At 44.2% G+C, this 15,219-nt stretch overlaps 1 protein-coding gene across 3 annotated transcripts in view; it reads left to right on the top strand.

Annotated features, from left to right (window-relative positions):
- STRN (striatin) overlaps positions 1-15,219 on the top strand; it is a 198,359-nt gene that overhangs the window by 167,455 nt on the left and 15,685 nt on the right. For all 3 annotated transcript variants that reach the window (XM_069769151.1, XM_069769149.1, XM_069769150.1), the window contains 2 exons: positions 2,148-2,269; positions 7,332-7,499. In XM_069769151.1, the coding sequence (XP_069625252.1) occupies positions 2,148-2,269; positions 7,332-7,499 (290 nt within the window). The remainder of the gene's footprint in view (positions 1-2,147; positions 2,270-7,331; positions 7,500-15,219) is intronic.

Raw genomic sequence — 15,219 nt, 5'->3', positions numbered from 1 at the left:
CTGTGCTGTTAAGACTGGCTTTCCATCGTTTTATGTCAAAAATTATGTTGCAGTCTGTGGTTTTTGTGACCGAAACCATTCTAGATTTAGGGCCCAATTCATCTGAGCTGTTACACCAGAATTCTGGCTCAAATGCTTTGAAAAGTCACAAGATGCTGCCCAATATTATGCGACTTTTAATGGTTTCATGCCGCTGTCGCCCAGCCCTGACATCCTAAAGAGAGAACATTGATAGCTGGGATTTGTGTGAGCAGTTCTAGATAACTCTTATGCAGTGATTTGCATTTGCTGCTATCGTCATTTTGTTCCTTTAATGAGTCTTTTGTATTCATTTAGTTAAAGTATCAGTGTTAATAGAAGCCATTTATCTTCCAGCATAAATTCCTTCTTGCTATCTTATTTTATTATGAAAATCGTCTTTCATATGTAGTTTGCAGGAGTTATAAAAGTTCTATTAGGAACAGTTTTTAGATGCAGATCACTACAAGTACCGTACTTTATATTGCTGCTGTTGATCTTGGATGCCATGGAATCCATTCCCTATGTTGACTACTTGCAAAAAAAAGGAAAAATACAATACTGATTTTCATTTTTTTTTCTCTCATTTTGATGTTGATTAATGTTTGATGGTTAATTAATTTTATATTATAATAGACCAGACTTTTACAGATATGGCAATACCAATTAGGGTGGGTGTTTTTTGTCCCCTTCCCCCTTACCATTTCAATATTGGAAAAATGTGATTACATTTTTTATTTTTTTTTTTACATTTCCTTACTGGACTTGAGCCTGTGATCATCTGATTATTTATGCTATTTGCTGCAATGCCACAGCACTGTAGTATACAGTAAAAATCATGTTCTCCAATCAAGGCCAGCCACAGGTTTCACAGGACCACTGTCATGGCAGGCTTGGGTTCCTTCAGAAGACCCTCAGCTGCCATAGCAGCCCATCAGCACCCAGCAATTATGTTAATGTGGATGGGGGCTGTAGGGAGGGCAGAGGAGCACATGAAATGACAGGTACTCCAGTGTGCTGTCAGAGGCAGCGAGATGCTGACTATACACCACAAAAACTGAGACCTAACATATGATGCACTATTATGCCACGTGTCAGGAAGGATTTAAATGTTAACTCTTTCACTGATTTTGATGGCAAAATACAAATATTTTATTTTTTAACTTTTTTTTTTAATAGAACTTTTCCACCTCACTTGTCACACCTATGTCTTTTCTGGGATATTTTATCGGCATCACAAGTTTTAAGGGACTTTATGACAATGTGTACAGTTAGCTAATTTTACCAACTCTTTTATATCTAACTTGGTCAGGTAATTGACTAGAAGGCATGGGTACTGAAGTTCTGTTTCCTCAGTAATGGTTAGGAAACAGCCCAGATACTTTCATGGTGGGGGGTTTATTAGATCTGGTCATATATATTAGATGGTTGGCTGAACGATGCTCCTACCAATAGTTATCTGGCTGACTCTGCCATACACAGGAGTGCTTGTTCTGACATTCACTCCTGTGTTCTGTGTGAAAAAGCCGCCAACTTCCACAACTGGCAACTTTTCTCCAGGAGAATAATGCGGTTGATTGGCAGTCGTAATTCAAACATGCGCGATTGACATCTCTCCCAACCATCAGTCAGCCGGTACCCTCATACACATTGTTATTGCCTAAACCTGTTGGTATCTGCGCATTCGGCCAACATTAGTCTCATGGTCTTGGGGTTTAGAGTATTAGTTATAACAAACATGCTTACTTAGGGACATTACTATTTTTGCAGAAGTGATGCCATAATGGTTGTCACTTTTGATGCATCTACTCAGCAGCTGATGGTAAAACTTTAATACTGTACTTTCTTTAGTCACTTCTATAGAAATGAGCTTTAGATCTAAACAAGTGAAACAATAATCTTTTACATTTAGCAACCTAACTTGGGAGTGTTGGCGGTCTCTAACTTGGGAGTGTTGGCGGTCTCTAACTTGGGAGTGTTGGCGGTCTCTAACTTGGGAGTGTTGGCGGTCTCTAACTTGGGAGTGTTGGCGGTCTCTAACTTGGGAGTGTTGGCGGTCTCTAACTTGGGAGTGTTGGCGGTCTCTAACTTGCAGCGTTCATTCATACAATCATTCAATTCTTTCTCAGAGGCCCAGTTCTGTGTGTAGTAATGAGTAATAACGGGGAGCAGTGTTACAGCGGAGGAACAGATGGTGTCATCCAGAGCTGGAACACGCCAAATCCTAATGTGGATCCATATGATTCTTATGGTAAGTTCATACTCGATGTACATTAATAGCATTTGTCCAATTGTTCCTAATTGCTGTCTTTGCTGCAGGGTAATAGCCCATATGCGTTTTGTTTCCACAGCTTGTTTGTTGGCTACAAGCCATAGGTTAAGATTTAAAATCCAAAATTGTAGACCGATTTAATTCAATGGGTTTTACACAATTAAATTTAATGATCTGTTTAGTAAATTCAGCCACAGGCCTGATGCAGCCTGCTGCCTCATTATTTCATGGCAGATTGAGGAAATAGATGGTTTAGCACTGGCACTGATTTCAGTTTGAATTAGCAATTGGTATCTGTTGATTGGAAATCCAAATTTGGTAGATCCAAAAGTTGTCATTGTAGAAGGCCATAATTAGGCTGATTAAAACACAAGACAAAGAAGCTATTTAAATACTGAACAAACTAACACTTTGCTACATTTTAAAAGGGAATTTGTCACCAGGTTTTTGCTACCATGTCTGTGAGCAAGCCTGATGTAGGAGCAGAGATCCTGATTCCAGAAATATCATTTACTGGGTTGTTTGCTGCAGTTTTAATAAAATCACTGCTGTATATCTATCAGTTCTCTGAATGCTGAGCTCTGTATTACCCTCACCTACACCATAGATTGGCAGCTTTCTGTGTACTTGGTGCATAGGCAGAAAGCTGCCAATCAGTGTTGGGGGCAGGGCTATAAGATGCATTTAAATATGCAGGACTAAATGGAAACAGGTTCACTAGTCCTCTAGAAATAATCTCCATCTGTTAAGTGGTTTTTATAATAATAAAAAAAAAATAATAATAATCAAGCAGCCCAGTAAGTGACACATCGCTCGAATCAGTGAGTTCTGTCTCTACATTATGCTGCTCTCACATTAGATGGCAAAAAACCTTTTGCCAGATTCTCAGCACTGCATCATCAAGCAAAAGACCTGTAAGAACACCGAAAACAACTAAAATAAGTGGATATCTTTTCTTCGGGAAAGAAAAAAAATCCTTAAATCATCTAGCCTATTCATGAAAGCTCTCAAGAAGATGACAATATACTTGCTATTGTCTAGAATGAAGAGGTTTCTTCATGCATGTAAATCCAGAGAGTTTATCTTGGGGTGCAAACCACTGGTACCACTCTAGAAAGGACAGATTAGAATTTGGTAGAAAACTTGTGAAAAATGGATTAGAAGGAAACTAAATGAAGGTATAAAGGAAAGACCTATGATCCAAAGCATACCACATAAACTGTCATACATGGTGAAGACACTGGCATGGACATGTGTGGGTGGCAGTAGAACTGCGTCACTGGAATTTACTGATGTGATGGCAGAAATCAGTTTGCAGGATGAATTCTGAAAGGAATAAATGGCGACATGCAAATTAAATGTTGAGAAACTGGTAGATCAGTTCTTCACAATCCAGGTGGATAATGTCCAATGGCTTCTCTATATATTTATAGTAATGGGAAATTCAGTGGCTCAGTCTCCTGACCTCAACCAAATTTAGCATGCTTTTCACCTACTGAAGATCAAACTTTAAGGCGGAAAGACCTACAAACAAGCAGCAACGAATCCTATGTGAATACAATGGTTTTTTATGCAACTTTGGAGTAGAAACTGAGTGGGAATTCTCCAAATCCTCCTAAAAAATATAGAGATTCTGCTCCCAGAGCCCTGTAAAAAGTGCCCGTGTGCAGAGCCAAAAATGTCTGCAAATCATCTCAAGGGTGGAAACTCAGTAGGTGGTGTTATCCGTCTGTTCCAGACTTCATGCATTTCAAAAACCTGACCTGCACATCCAAACATAGACTCAGTGTGAACAGGTGCTGAACCTAGAGTCGCCAACTCGTATATAGTTAAGTAAATAAGGCAGCACACTGCAGCGCTAAAACATGTAAACTTGAGAAATGAAATTTGAACTGCATTACTGCACTAGAAATATGAAAAATGAGAGCTTTTAGCGCATAAAAATGGCCAATTTTATGTGTACCTGGTAGCCTCTTTACGGCATCTCTCTTATACCAGGTCCTACGCTTGCCTTACCTCGCTGAGAATAAACGTCTCCATCTGAATGGGTACATGCGAAAACCTCATTGACTGCAAAGAAGTTATGTCAGATTAATAAAGATAACGCTTTTTTCCATAATTGTTGTCTAAATTCTTCGAGCCTGTGAAATAGGAGGAACTTCGTACAAAAAAAAGGCTAAAATTTCCAAAGTGCTAAACTTGGCACTCCAGTTTATTTATATTTTTGCACACATCACTCCAAGTTAGTTAGTTACGTCCATATATTTTGAACCCTTTTTATTATGGGACTCTGTCATGTGATCTCTAGTCTGACTACAGGTCCAGTGCATGATGCAAGACTGTCTTCCTGTGAACTACTATGACATTATTCCCTAAGAAAACTGACAGGGAGAAAACTATTACAAGCAGGAGGCAGGCTTTTGCTTGTAATACGAGTTGCAGACTGCATTATAGAAACATCAATTGGGAAGAAAGATCGAACATTGCAAACCATTGAGAAGTGCGATATCAAGTAAAACAAGTATTTATAAGGCTTACACAAGATCCTATGTTATTCTTTAATATGCTATGCTACACTATATAAGTGCAGTTGCTTGGAGCTCTGCTTTCATACTATCCCCAATAGTGTACATTTTGTTCACATTAATGGATGTTTCAGATCCGTTTTAGAATGAAGGTGAAATTATGAAAATTCTATCACTGTCCAGAATCTTCTGTGTAACATGCAGTAAACCAGGCATGTCAAACACGCGTCCCGCGGTCCGCATGCGGCCCTTTACAGGCATATCTGCGGCCCGCACAAAAGTCTTAAACTTTGTCTCTAAACACAAAGTTTGAGACTTTTGTGGGGGCCACAGATGCTCAAAACTTCACGATCAGCACTTCCGGCTCTTCATTCATTGGCCGATATCCCTGCATATGACCTGCTTACGTGATCAGCAGCTGACCAACTAGCTCCGTGTCAATCCAAGACGTGTGTACTTTGGTCAGCTGCTGATCACGTAAGCAGGTCATATGCAGGGATATGGGCCAATGAATGACGACCCGGAAGAGCTGATCGTGAGTTTTGTACATCTGCGGCTCGCGTGGCTGCTGATCACCGTCCTAAGTCAGGAAGGCTGAGAGTGACTTTGACCGAGGAAGAAGGGACCCACTGCCGCACAGGCAAAGTCCAAGTAAGTGAGTGGCCCTCCTATATGTAATGGTACCATTAACCCCTTCCCGACCTTTGACGCCACGTAGGCGTCATGAAAGTCGGTGCCAATCCGACCCATGACGCCTATGTGGCGTCATGGAAAGATCGCGTCCCTGCAGATCGGGTGAAAGGGTTAACTCCAATTTCACCCGATCTGCAGGGACAGGGGGAGTGGTAGTACAGCCCAAGGGTGGTGAAGCTTCACCCCCCACCCCGTGGCTACGATCGCTCTGATTGGCTGTTGAAAGTGAAACTGCCAATCAGAGCGATTTGTAATATTTCACCTATTATAACTGGTGAAATATTACAATCCAGCCATGGCCGATGCTGCAATAACATCGGCCATGGCTGGAAACACTGATGTGCCCCGCCCCCCCCCCACCACCACCACTGATCGCCCCCCCAAGCCACTGATCAGTCCTGCACACTGCCCCGCTCCCCTCCGTCCTGTGCTCCGCTCCCCCCGTGCTCTTGTCCGCTCCCCCCGTGCTCCAACCCCCCTGCACTCCGATCCACCCCCCATGCTCCGATCCACCCCCCGCGCTCCCCTCCCACCCCATCATACTTACCGATCCTCCCGGGGTCCGTCCGTCTTCTCCATGGGCGCCGCCATCTTCCAAAATGGCGGGCGCATGCGCAGTGCGCCTGCCGAATCCGCCGGTCGGCAGATTCGTTCCAAAGTGCATTTTGATCACTGAGATTATATCACAGTGATCAAAATAAAAAAAATAGTAAATGACCCCCCCCCCCCCCCCTTGTCACCCCCATAGATAGGGACAATAATAAAATAAAGAATTTTTTTTTTCCACTAAGGTTGGGGTTAGAACTAGGGTTAGGGTTGCTGTATTTTTGTTAAATATATTAGTTGCTGTTGCGCACTGCAAATATATGTTGCTGTTACATATTAATACTTCATATCTTGTTTTCATTGACTGCTGTTAAAATACGTGTGTGACATTAGCTGCTGTGTGCGGCCCTCGCAACAACCTCTTGTTACTCATGTGGCCCTCGGGGTACCCTGAGTTTGACATGCCTGCAGTAAACCATGTCAGTAATGGATAAAGCAATGCATAGTCAAAAATAAATTTTAGGTGCCCATCAAAAATTGTCCAGTAACAATAGTTTGAGGGATTGAAATATCACAGGAAATAAAGTATAGGTAATGAGGTAGTCTTTTGGACTTCACCATTTGCAAAGGTACCATTCATAGTGTTACCACTGACTAGGCCATAAAAAGCTAATATCTTCTATGAGCATGCACATTCTTCACCAGTTACTGCAGTACCCATCTCGGAAAGTGCCGGGTGGTATGAAATGGCCTTCATGACTTTGCAAGGTTTGTGCCACTCTAGTGCAGGGGTCCCAACCTGTGGCTCACAGGCCCGTGATGTGTGGCTTGCGGCTGTTGCAGTTTGGTGTATTAGCACCAGGTATAGCAAACCTCTATTGAGATTAGATCTCTAGATGGTGACTTTTGTGTGTAGCCCTGCACAGAAGAGCAGATCTGAATAAAGGTAAGATAGGAACCCTGCCTTGGTGTGATTTCATTAGAAAAGCTTTGGCTGTCGTTATAGCAGTAATAGGGGGCTACTGGGTGTCACTGTGAATGGGGCAGGAGACGAATGTGACTGAAAGTCAGGTCAGGAAGGTTGGGGACCTCTGCTCTACTGAAAACCATTGCCTACAAATGTGTACTTGTGCTACCTGATTGCTGCTTACATTGCTTGGATATGTGGGACATTTTTCCTAGTTGGCTGTGAATCACAACTTTGTTATACTTGTATTATTTGCAATAACTGCTGTTTGTACTAAGATGTGTTAATATTTCTCCCCCTCTCTAACCAGATCCTTCAGTTTTGCGAGGAGCGTTTGAAGGCCACACTGACGCAATATGGGGCTTGGTGTACAGCGCAGTTCATCAGCGCTTGCTGTCCGCCGCAGCAGATGGCACAATTAGAGTATGGAATGCATTAGAAGCCGCTCCTGCATTAAGCATATTTAATGATAACCAAGGTAATGGAGTTAGCTCATTAACGAGCAGATAGGTGAATCTGCAATTGGTTGTATTTACATGGTTTTTTTTTTCAGCACAGAGTGAAAGCTGAATATTGTTTCAGTATTTTATTCTGAGACGCTTTTCTCAGTTATTTTCAGTTGCCATCTATACACTTATGACTACTTATATAGGAGACTTTTCATTCCGAATTTATCCAGGGTAAATAATTTTTAGTGTTACCATTATTGCCAATTTTAAGAAAATCATTTTTCAAAAAAGGTATCCACAAATATTCTTGATGATGCTTTTAAATAAACTAAACCATTCGTGGCGAACCTATGGCATGCGTGCCAGAGGCGGCACTCGGAGCCCTCCCTGTGGGCATGTGCGCCATGCCCCGGAGACGCTGCTCCCTTCTTCCCATGTTCAAACGTATTCGCCTCTTTTAGATTCGAATACATTTGAACAGTGCAGAGGAGCACCTGTCTCCCCCGGGTCCGACGTCTAGCAGTGTGATTATGTAATAACACTGCTACCTGTGCCGGGGCCGCAGAGGAGCAGAGACAGCGTGGGCACTGGTAAGAGCTCCAGGAGGAGCCCAGCATTAAATGTATTATTTTGAGAGGGATTATGAAAGGAGGCACATTTTTGACAGTTTTCTAGAGGCAGTGTGTGGGGATGGGGTGTTGCTTTAATCAGATTGTATATATGTGTATGTATGTGTATATAATAAAAAAAATTCCTTCTCACCCCCAATGGGGGTGGTCTTTATTTTCCCTTTCTCATTCTCGGGTCCTCTACCAGAGGCCTGGGAGTTTGGGGTTCTGTGCAAGTTGTTCCCAGCATTGCACTTTTCTGGACAGAGAGTTCAAATGTTGCACCTGGGATCTGTTGTAGCCATTTTCCCAACTTAGGGGGTCACTGCTCCAAGTGCTCTGATCACCACTGGAATCACTGTTGCCTTCACCTTTCATATCATCTTCAGTTCTCCTTTGAGGCCCTGGTATTTCTCCAGCTTCTCATATTCTTTCTTTCTGATGTTGCTGTCACTTGTTACTGCCACATCTACAGTATTATCATTGCTCTCTTCTGATCCTTGTCTACTATCACAGTGTCTGGTTGGTTAGCCATCACCTGCTTATCCATCCAGATATTGAAGTCCCACAGGATTTTAGCCCTTTCATTCTACACCTCTTTCATTCTACACCTCTTTCTCTGGGGTTTCCCCTCCTGAACTTAGGGGGACTTAACCCATATGCTGTGCAGATGTTCCTGTGTACAATTCCCGCTACTTGGTTGGGCGCTCAAAGAACCGAGGCAAGCTTCCAGGGCTGCTGAGCTGAAAAAGATCTCACTCCAAAGAGCACTTCATCGCATTCAAACAGTCCCTCACTACTTTCAAGACCACATTCGCCATAGTGAAACAAACCTACCGTATATACTCGAGTATAAGCCGACCCGAGTATAAGCCGACCCCCCTAATTTTGCCACAAAAAACTGGGAAAACTTATTGACTCGAGTATAAGCCTAGGGTAGGAAATGCAGCAGCTACTGGTAAATTTCAAAAATAAAAATAGATGCTCCATACCGTTCATTATTGCCCCATAAGATGCTCCATATAAAGCTGTGCTATATATAATGCTCCATACTGTTCGTTATTGCCCCATAGATGTGCCATAGAAAGCTCTGCCATATAGTGCTCTGCACCGTTCATTATTGCCCCATAGATGTGCCATATAAAGCTGTGCCATATAGTGCTCTGCACCGTTCATCATTGCCCCATAGATGTGCCATATAGTGCTCTGCACCGTTCATTATTGCCCCATAGCTATGCCATATAGTGCTCTGCGCCGTTCATTATTGCCCCATAGCTATGCCATATAGTGCTCTGCGCCGTTCAGTATTGCCCCATAGCTATGCCATATAGTGCTCTGCGCCGTTCAGTATTGCCCCATAGCTGCCATATAGTGCTCTGCGCCGTTCAGTACTGCCCCATAGCTGCCATATAGTGCTGTGTGCCGTTCAGTACTGCCCCATAGCTGCCATATAGTGCTGTGTGCCGTTCAGTACTGCCCCATAGCTGCCATATAGTGCTGTGTGCCGTTCAGTACTGCCCCATAGCTGCCATATAGTGCTGTGTGCCGTTCAGTACTGCCCCATAGCTGCCATATAGTGCTGTGTGCCGTTCAGTACTGCCCCATAGCTGCCATATAGTGCTGTGTGCCGTTCAGTACTGCCCCATAGCTGCCATATAGTGCTGTGTGCCGTTCAGTACTGCCCCATAGCTGCCATATAGTGCTGTGTGCCGTTCAGTACTGCCCCATAGCTGCCGTTCAGTACTGCCCCATAGCTGCCATATAGTGCTGTGTGCCGTTCAGTATTGCCCCATAGCTGCCATATAGTGCTGTGTGCCGTTCAGTACTGCCCCATAGCTGCCATATAGTGCTGTGTGCCGTTCAGTACTGCCCCATAGCTACCATATAGTGCTGTGCCGTTCAGTACTGCCCCATAGCTGCCATATAGTGCTGTGTGCCGTTCAGTACTGCCTCATAGCTGCCATATAGTGCTGTGTGCCGTTCAGTACTGCCCCATAGCTGTGCCATAGAAGGTTCTGCCATTGCTGCTGCTGCTGCAATAAAAAAAGAAAAAAGGCCATACTCACCTCTCTTGCTTGCAGCTCCCGGCGTCTCGTTCCGGCGTCTCTGCGCACTGACTGATCAGGCAGAGGGCGGCGCGCACACTATATGCGTCATAGCGCTTTCTGACCTGAACAGTCAGAGCGCAGAGACGCCGGGAAGATGGAGCGACGCCCGGCGGCTGGAACGCAGACAGGTGAATATAAAATACTTACCTAGTCCTGGCGGTCCTGACGCTGCCCCTGCCCGTCACGCAGTCTTCGGTGCCGCAGCCTCTTCCTCTATCAGCGGTCACCGGCACCGCTGATTAGAGAAATGAATAGGCGGCTCCACCCCTATGGGAGGTGGAGCCGCCTATTCATTTCTCTAATGAGCAGTCCCACGTGACCGCTGAAGAGGGGAAGAGCTGCAGCACCGAAGACCGTGGGACAGGCGGGGAGCGCCAGGATCGCCGGGACTAGGTAAGTATGCCTCAGCGCCCTCTCCCCCTCACCCGCCGACCCCACCGCTACCGTGACTCGAGTATAAGCCGAGAGGGGCACTTTCAGCCCAAAATTTTGGGCTGAAAATCTCGGCTTATACTCGAGTATATACGGTACTTCTCATCTCTCATATCCTCCCTGTCTCACAACCCTAAACAGTTATTCAACACCTTCAATTCTCTCCTCCGTCCCCTAGCACCTCCTCCCTCCCCACTTATCTCAGCTGAAGACTTTGCCTCATTTTTCAAGCAGAAGATTGATAACATCAGAGACAGTTTTAGTCTACAACCCCCAGAGCCCTTCCTCCCAACTGCCCAGCCCTCCACCTCCAAAACCAACTTCTCCACCATTACAGAAGATCGACTCTACTCTCAAGATCGCATCTCACCACATGTGCACTTGACCCAATCCCATCCCACTTGATCCCAAACCTCGCCACAGTCTTCATCCCATCCCTAACCCATCTCTTCAACCTATCACTAACTGGTGTTTTCACCTCAAGCTTTATACATGCCTCAATCACACCTATCCTCAAAAAGCCCTCTCTTGACCCATCCTCTGTATCTAGATATCGCCCTATGTCACTTCTCCCCTATACCTCAAAACTACTGGGACAACACATCCATCTTGAACTGTCCTCCCATCTCTCTTCCTGCTCCCTCTTCGACCGCTTACAATCTGGCTTCCGGTCACACCACTCCACTGAAACTGCCCTAACTAAGGTCACCAATGACCTATTAACCGCCAAGAGCATGTGATACTACTCTGTCCTCCTCCTCCTGGACCTGTCCTCTGCCTTTGACACAGTGGACCATTCCCTATTACTACAGACCCTCTCATCCCTTGGCATCACAGACTTTGCCCTATCCTGGATCTCGTCATACCTAACAGACCGGACATTCAGCGTCTCCCACTCACACGCCACCTCCTCACCTTGCCCCATATCTGTCGGAGTCCCACAAGGTCCAGTCCTAGGGCTCCTGCTCTTCTCAATTTACACCTTTGGCCTGGGACAGCTAATAGAATCTCTCGGTTTTCAATATCATCTCTATGCTGATGACACGCAGATCTACATCTCTGGACCAGATATCACCACCCTACTAACCAGAATACCTCAATGTCTGTTCGCTATTTCATCCTTCTTCTCCGCTAGATTTCTAAAACTTAACATGGACAAAGCAGAATAAATTGTCTTTCCACCATCTCACACGACCCCCCCCTACAAACTATTATTATTATTATTTATTGTTATAGCGCCATTTATTCCATGGCGCTTTACATGTGAGGAGGGGTATACATAATAAAAACAAGTACAATCTTAAACAATACAAGTCATAACTGGTACAGGAGGAGTGAGGATCCTGCCCGCGAAGGCTCACAATCTACAAGAGACGGGTGATAATACAGTAGGTGAGGATAGAGCTGGTCATGCAGCGGTTTGGTCGATCGGTGGTTACTGCAGGTTGTAGGCTTGTCGGAAGAGGTGGGTCTTCAGGTTCTTTTTGAAGGTTTCGATGGTAGGCGAGAGTCTGATGTGTTGTGGTAGAGGGTTCCAGAGTAGGGGTGATACGCGAGAGAAATCTTGTATATGATTGTGGGAAGAAAAGATAAGAGGGGAGTAGAGAAGGAGAGCTTGTGAGGATCGGAGGTTGCGTGTAGGTAAGGACCGGGAGACGAGGTCACAGATGTATGGAGGAGACAGGTTGTGGATGGCTTTGTACGTCATGGTTAGGGTTTTGTACTGGAGTCTCTGGGCAACGGGGAGCCAGTGAAGGGATTGACAGAGGGGAGAGGCCGGGGAATAGCGGGGGGACAGGTGGATTAGTCGGGCAGCAGAGTTTAGAATAGATTGGAGGGGTGCGAGAGTGTTAGAGGGGAGGCCACAGAGCAGGAGGTTACAGTAGTCGAGGCGGGAGATGATGAGGGCATGGACTAGGATTTTTGCTGATTCTTGGTTTAGGAATGTACAGATCCCTGAAATATTTTTGAGTTGAAGTCGGCAGGAAGTGGAAAGGGCTTGGATATGTGGTTTGAAGGAGAGATCAAGGATCAAGAATTACCCCGAGTCAGCGAGCTTGTGGGACAGGGGAGAGTGGGCAGCCGTTTACAGTAATAGATAGGTCACTCAATGGTCTTCTGCAGCCACTCACAAAGATGGTCACACACTCGACCTCATCTTCACCCGCCTCTGCTCTCTATCTAACCTCTCTAACTCACATCTTCCACTCTCTGACCACAACCTTCTCACATTCTCATCTCTCTCCACTCCATGTCTACAATCCCCACCCCACAAACTTTCACACCCTTGCAGAAATCTTAAACATCTTGACCTACATTCATTCTCTGAATCCATAAGTTCCATACAGAATGCGGATGACGCTGCCGCTCTATATAACACCACAATAGCTGTAGCTTTGGAATCTACTGGTGTCTATGAACTCATGATGACCTGGAGAATCATAATGGCTAGTCAGTTTTAGCATTTAGTGAACCCAGTGAAAAAGCCAAGCCAAAAAACAGTGTGGGATTGCACTTTTTTTTGCATTTTCACCAAACTTGGAATTTTTTCCTGTTTTTTTGTTATTCAAAAGTACAACTTGTCCTGCAAAAAGTAAGCCCTCACATGGCCATATTGATGGAAAAATAAAAAATGAAAAAGAAGCAACACGGCACTCGTTCTAATAATCAGTATAAGTGCTCAAGTAGGGTATCCAACCCAGGAATCCAAAATAAGAAAAAAACTTGGCACTCAAGAAGAATTTTGGTGTAAAGAAGAAGATCCTTTAATGTGCATCCACAAAGAGATAAGTTTGAACGTTTTCAGTCCACATCTGGTCCTTCATCAGAACAATTTTACTGGTATAGTAGGTAAAGCGTGTGTAGGGTCAGTGTTAGTTCCAACTAGATTATTCAACTGGCCTGGATGAATGGGAGATCCTGTGGATGTCAGCGCATGTGGAGTATGGCGTCTCTCTAAGCGGCTTCCGCCGTACTCAACGTGCGCTGACATCCACAGGATCTCCCATTGCATCCAGACCAGTTGAATAATCCAGTTGGAACCAACACTGACCCCACACACGCTTTACCTACTATACCAGTAAAATTGTCCTGATGAAGATCTGGATGTGGACCGAAAACGTTCAAACTTTTATATCTTTGTGGATGCACATTTAAGGATCTTCTTCTTTACACTAAAATTCTTCTTGAGTGCCAAGTTTTTTTCTTATTTTGGAAAAATAAAAAAGTTATGGCTCTGGGAAGGAGGGGAGCGAAAAATGAAAACTCAAAATCGAAAAAAGCTTCGGTGATGAAGGGGTTAAATGGGTATTCCCATCTCCAAGTTCCTAACCAAATATGTAGTAGGTGAAATAATATTCACAAATACCTCCAATTAGAAATGTAGTATAGTTTTTTCTGATTCGCTACGTCGCTTACCCCATGTGCAGGGAATTGCAGTAGCTTAGGTATACATGGCTGTGACCACTAACAGCTAACTCACTATATGCATGGTCATAACCATGGATACCTTAGCTACACCAATGCCCTTCACATGGGGTAAGCAACATAGGGAGTCAGAACAACTACTATAGTACATTTCTAATTGGAAGTATTTGCAAATACTATTATTATTACACCAATTACATTTTGGGACAGGATCTTGGAGATGGGGAATACCCCCTTTAAATTTGGTTTTATTGCTTAATTTAGTAAGTCACTCATTAGCATTAGAAATATGTTAGCTAAGCGCTCTTGATTCATGTAGAGTCTCCTTATTAATCAGGAGCGTTTGACTCCTGCCCATGTTCTCATAAAGTCCGGTGTGAACAATGCCATTCTTGATGAATCGAGCTCTCTGTACGTTAGTTACAGAAGATTTCAATGAGAATATAGAAAATACTTCTTAAATGTTTGTGTGTGTGTTCTTTATTTGTCCTCACTCTCTACATATATACCTAACAACTGCAATTCGAGAAACTCGCGCCTCAATACCCTGCACTGCTGCCGGCACTCGGGACCGGAGTGTGTGGCTGCATGTATTTCTATGCAGCTGAATGTTCCGGTCCAAACCGCTGGCGGCAGTGCCGGGTATTGAGGCGAGAGACTCGTGCCAGTTTCTTTTCCGAGGTTTTGCTCTACCAATGATTTTGTATTAGGCCACGTTATGTATTTGGTCAGTATTTTACCTCAGTATGTGTAAGCCAAAACCAGGAGAGGAACAATCCGAGGAAAAGTGTAACAGAAACACATCACCACTTCTGTATTTTTCACTCACTCCTGGTTTTGACTTTCAAATACTGACCAAATACTGAACGTGTGAACATGGCCTTAATGTGTAGCTGATCGGGTGTTATTGTTATTGCTCCTTGGTAGAAAAATTCATTTATTTGTACCTGACTAAGAAATAGGGCCAACTACCAAACTCGTTGATTGGATTGCTTTATTTAACTTTTATTGGCAGCGCCATAGGGTATGGAGTGGAGGTCAAGAAGGCTCACTGTTGCTCCATTCTCTCAGGATAATAGTGCCACGTACGAGTGTATCGATCTCTCATTCCAACTAAAAATGCCTCTTTGTACGGTCTAGTACAAAAAATATAAGACCGCGAGGTAGGGCCTAAG

Source organism: Ranitomeya imitator, chromosome 5 (genome assembly GCF_032444005.1).
Source record: "Ranitomeya imitator isolate aRanImi1 chromosome 5, aRanImi1.pri, whole genome shotgun sequence".
NCBI classification, from domain to species: Eukaryota; Metazoa; Chordata; class Amphibia; order Anura; family Dendrobatidae; genus Ranitomeya; species Ranitomeya imitator.
This window is presented reverse-complemented; position numbering and strand designations above follow the sequence as displayed.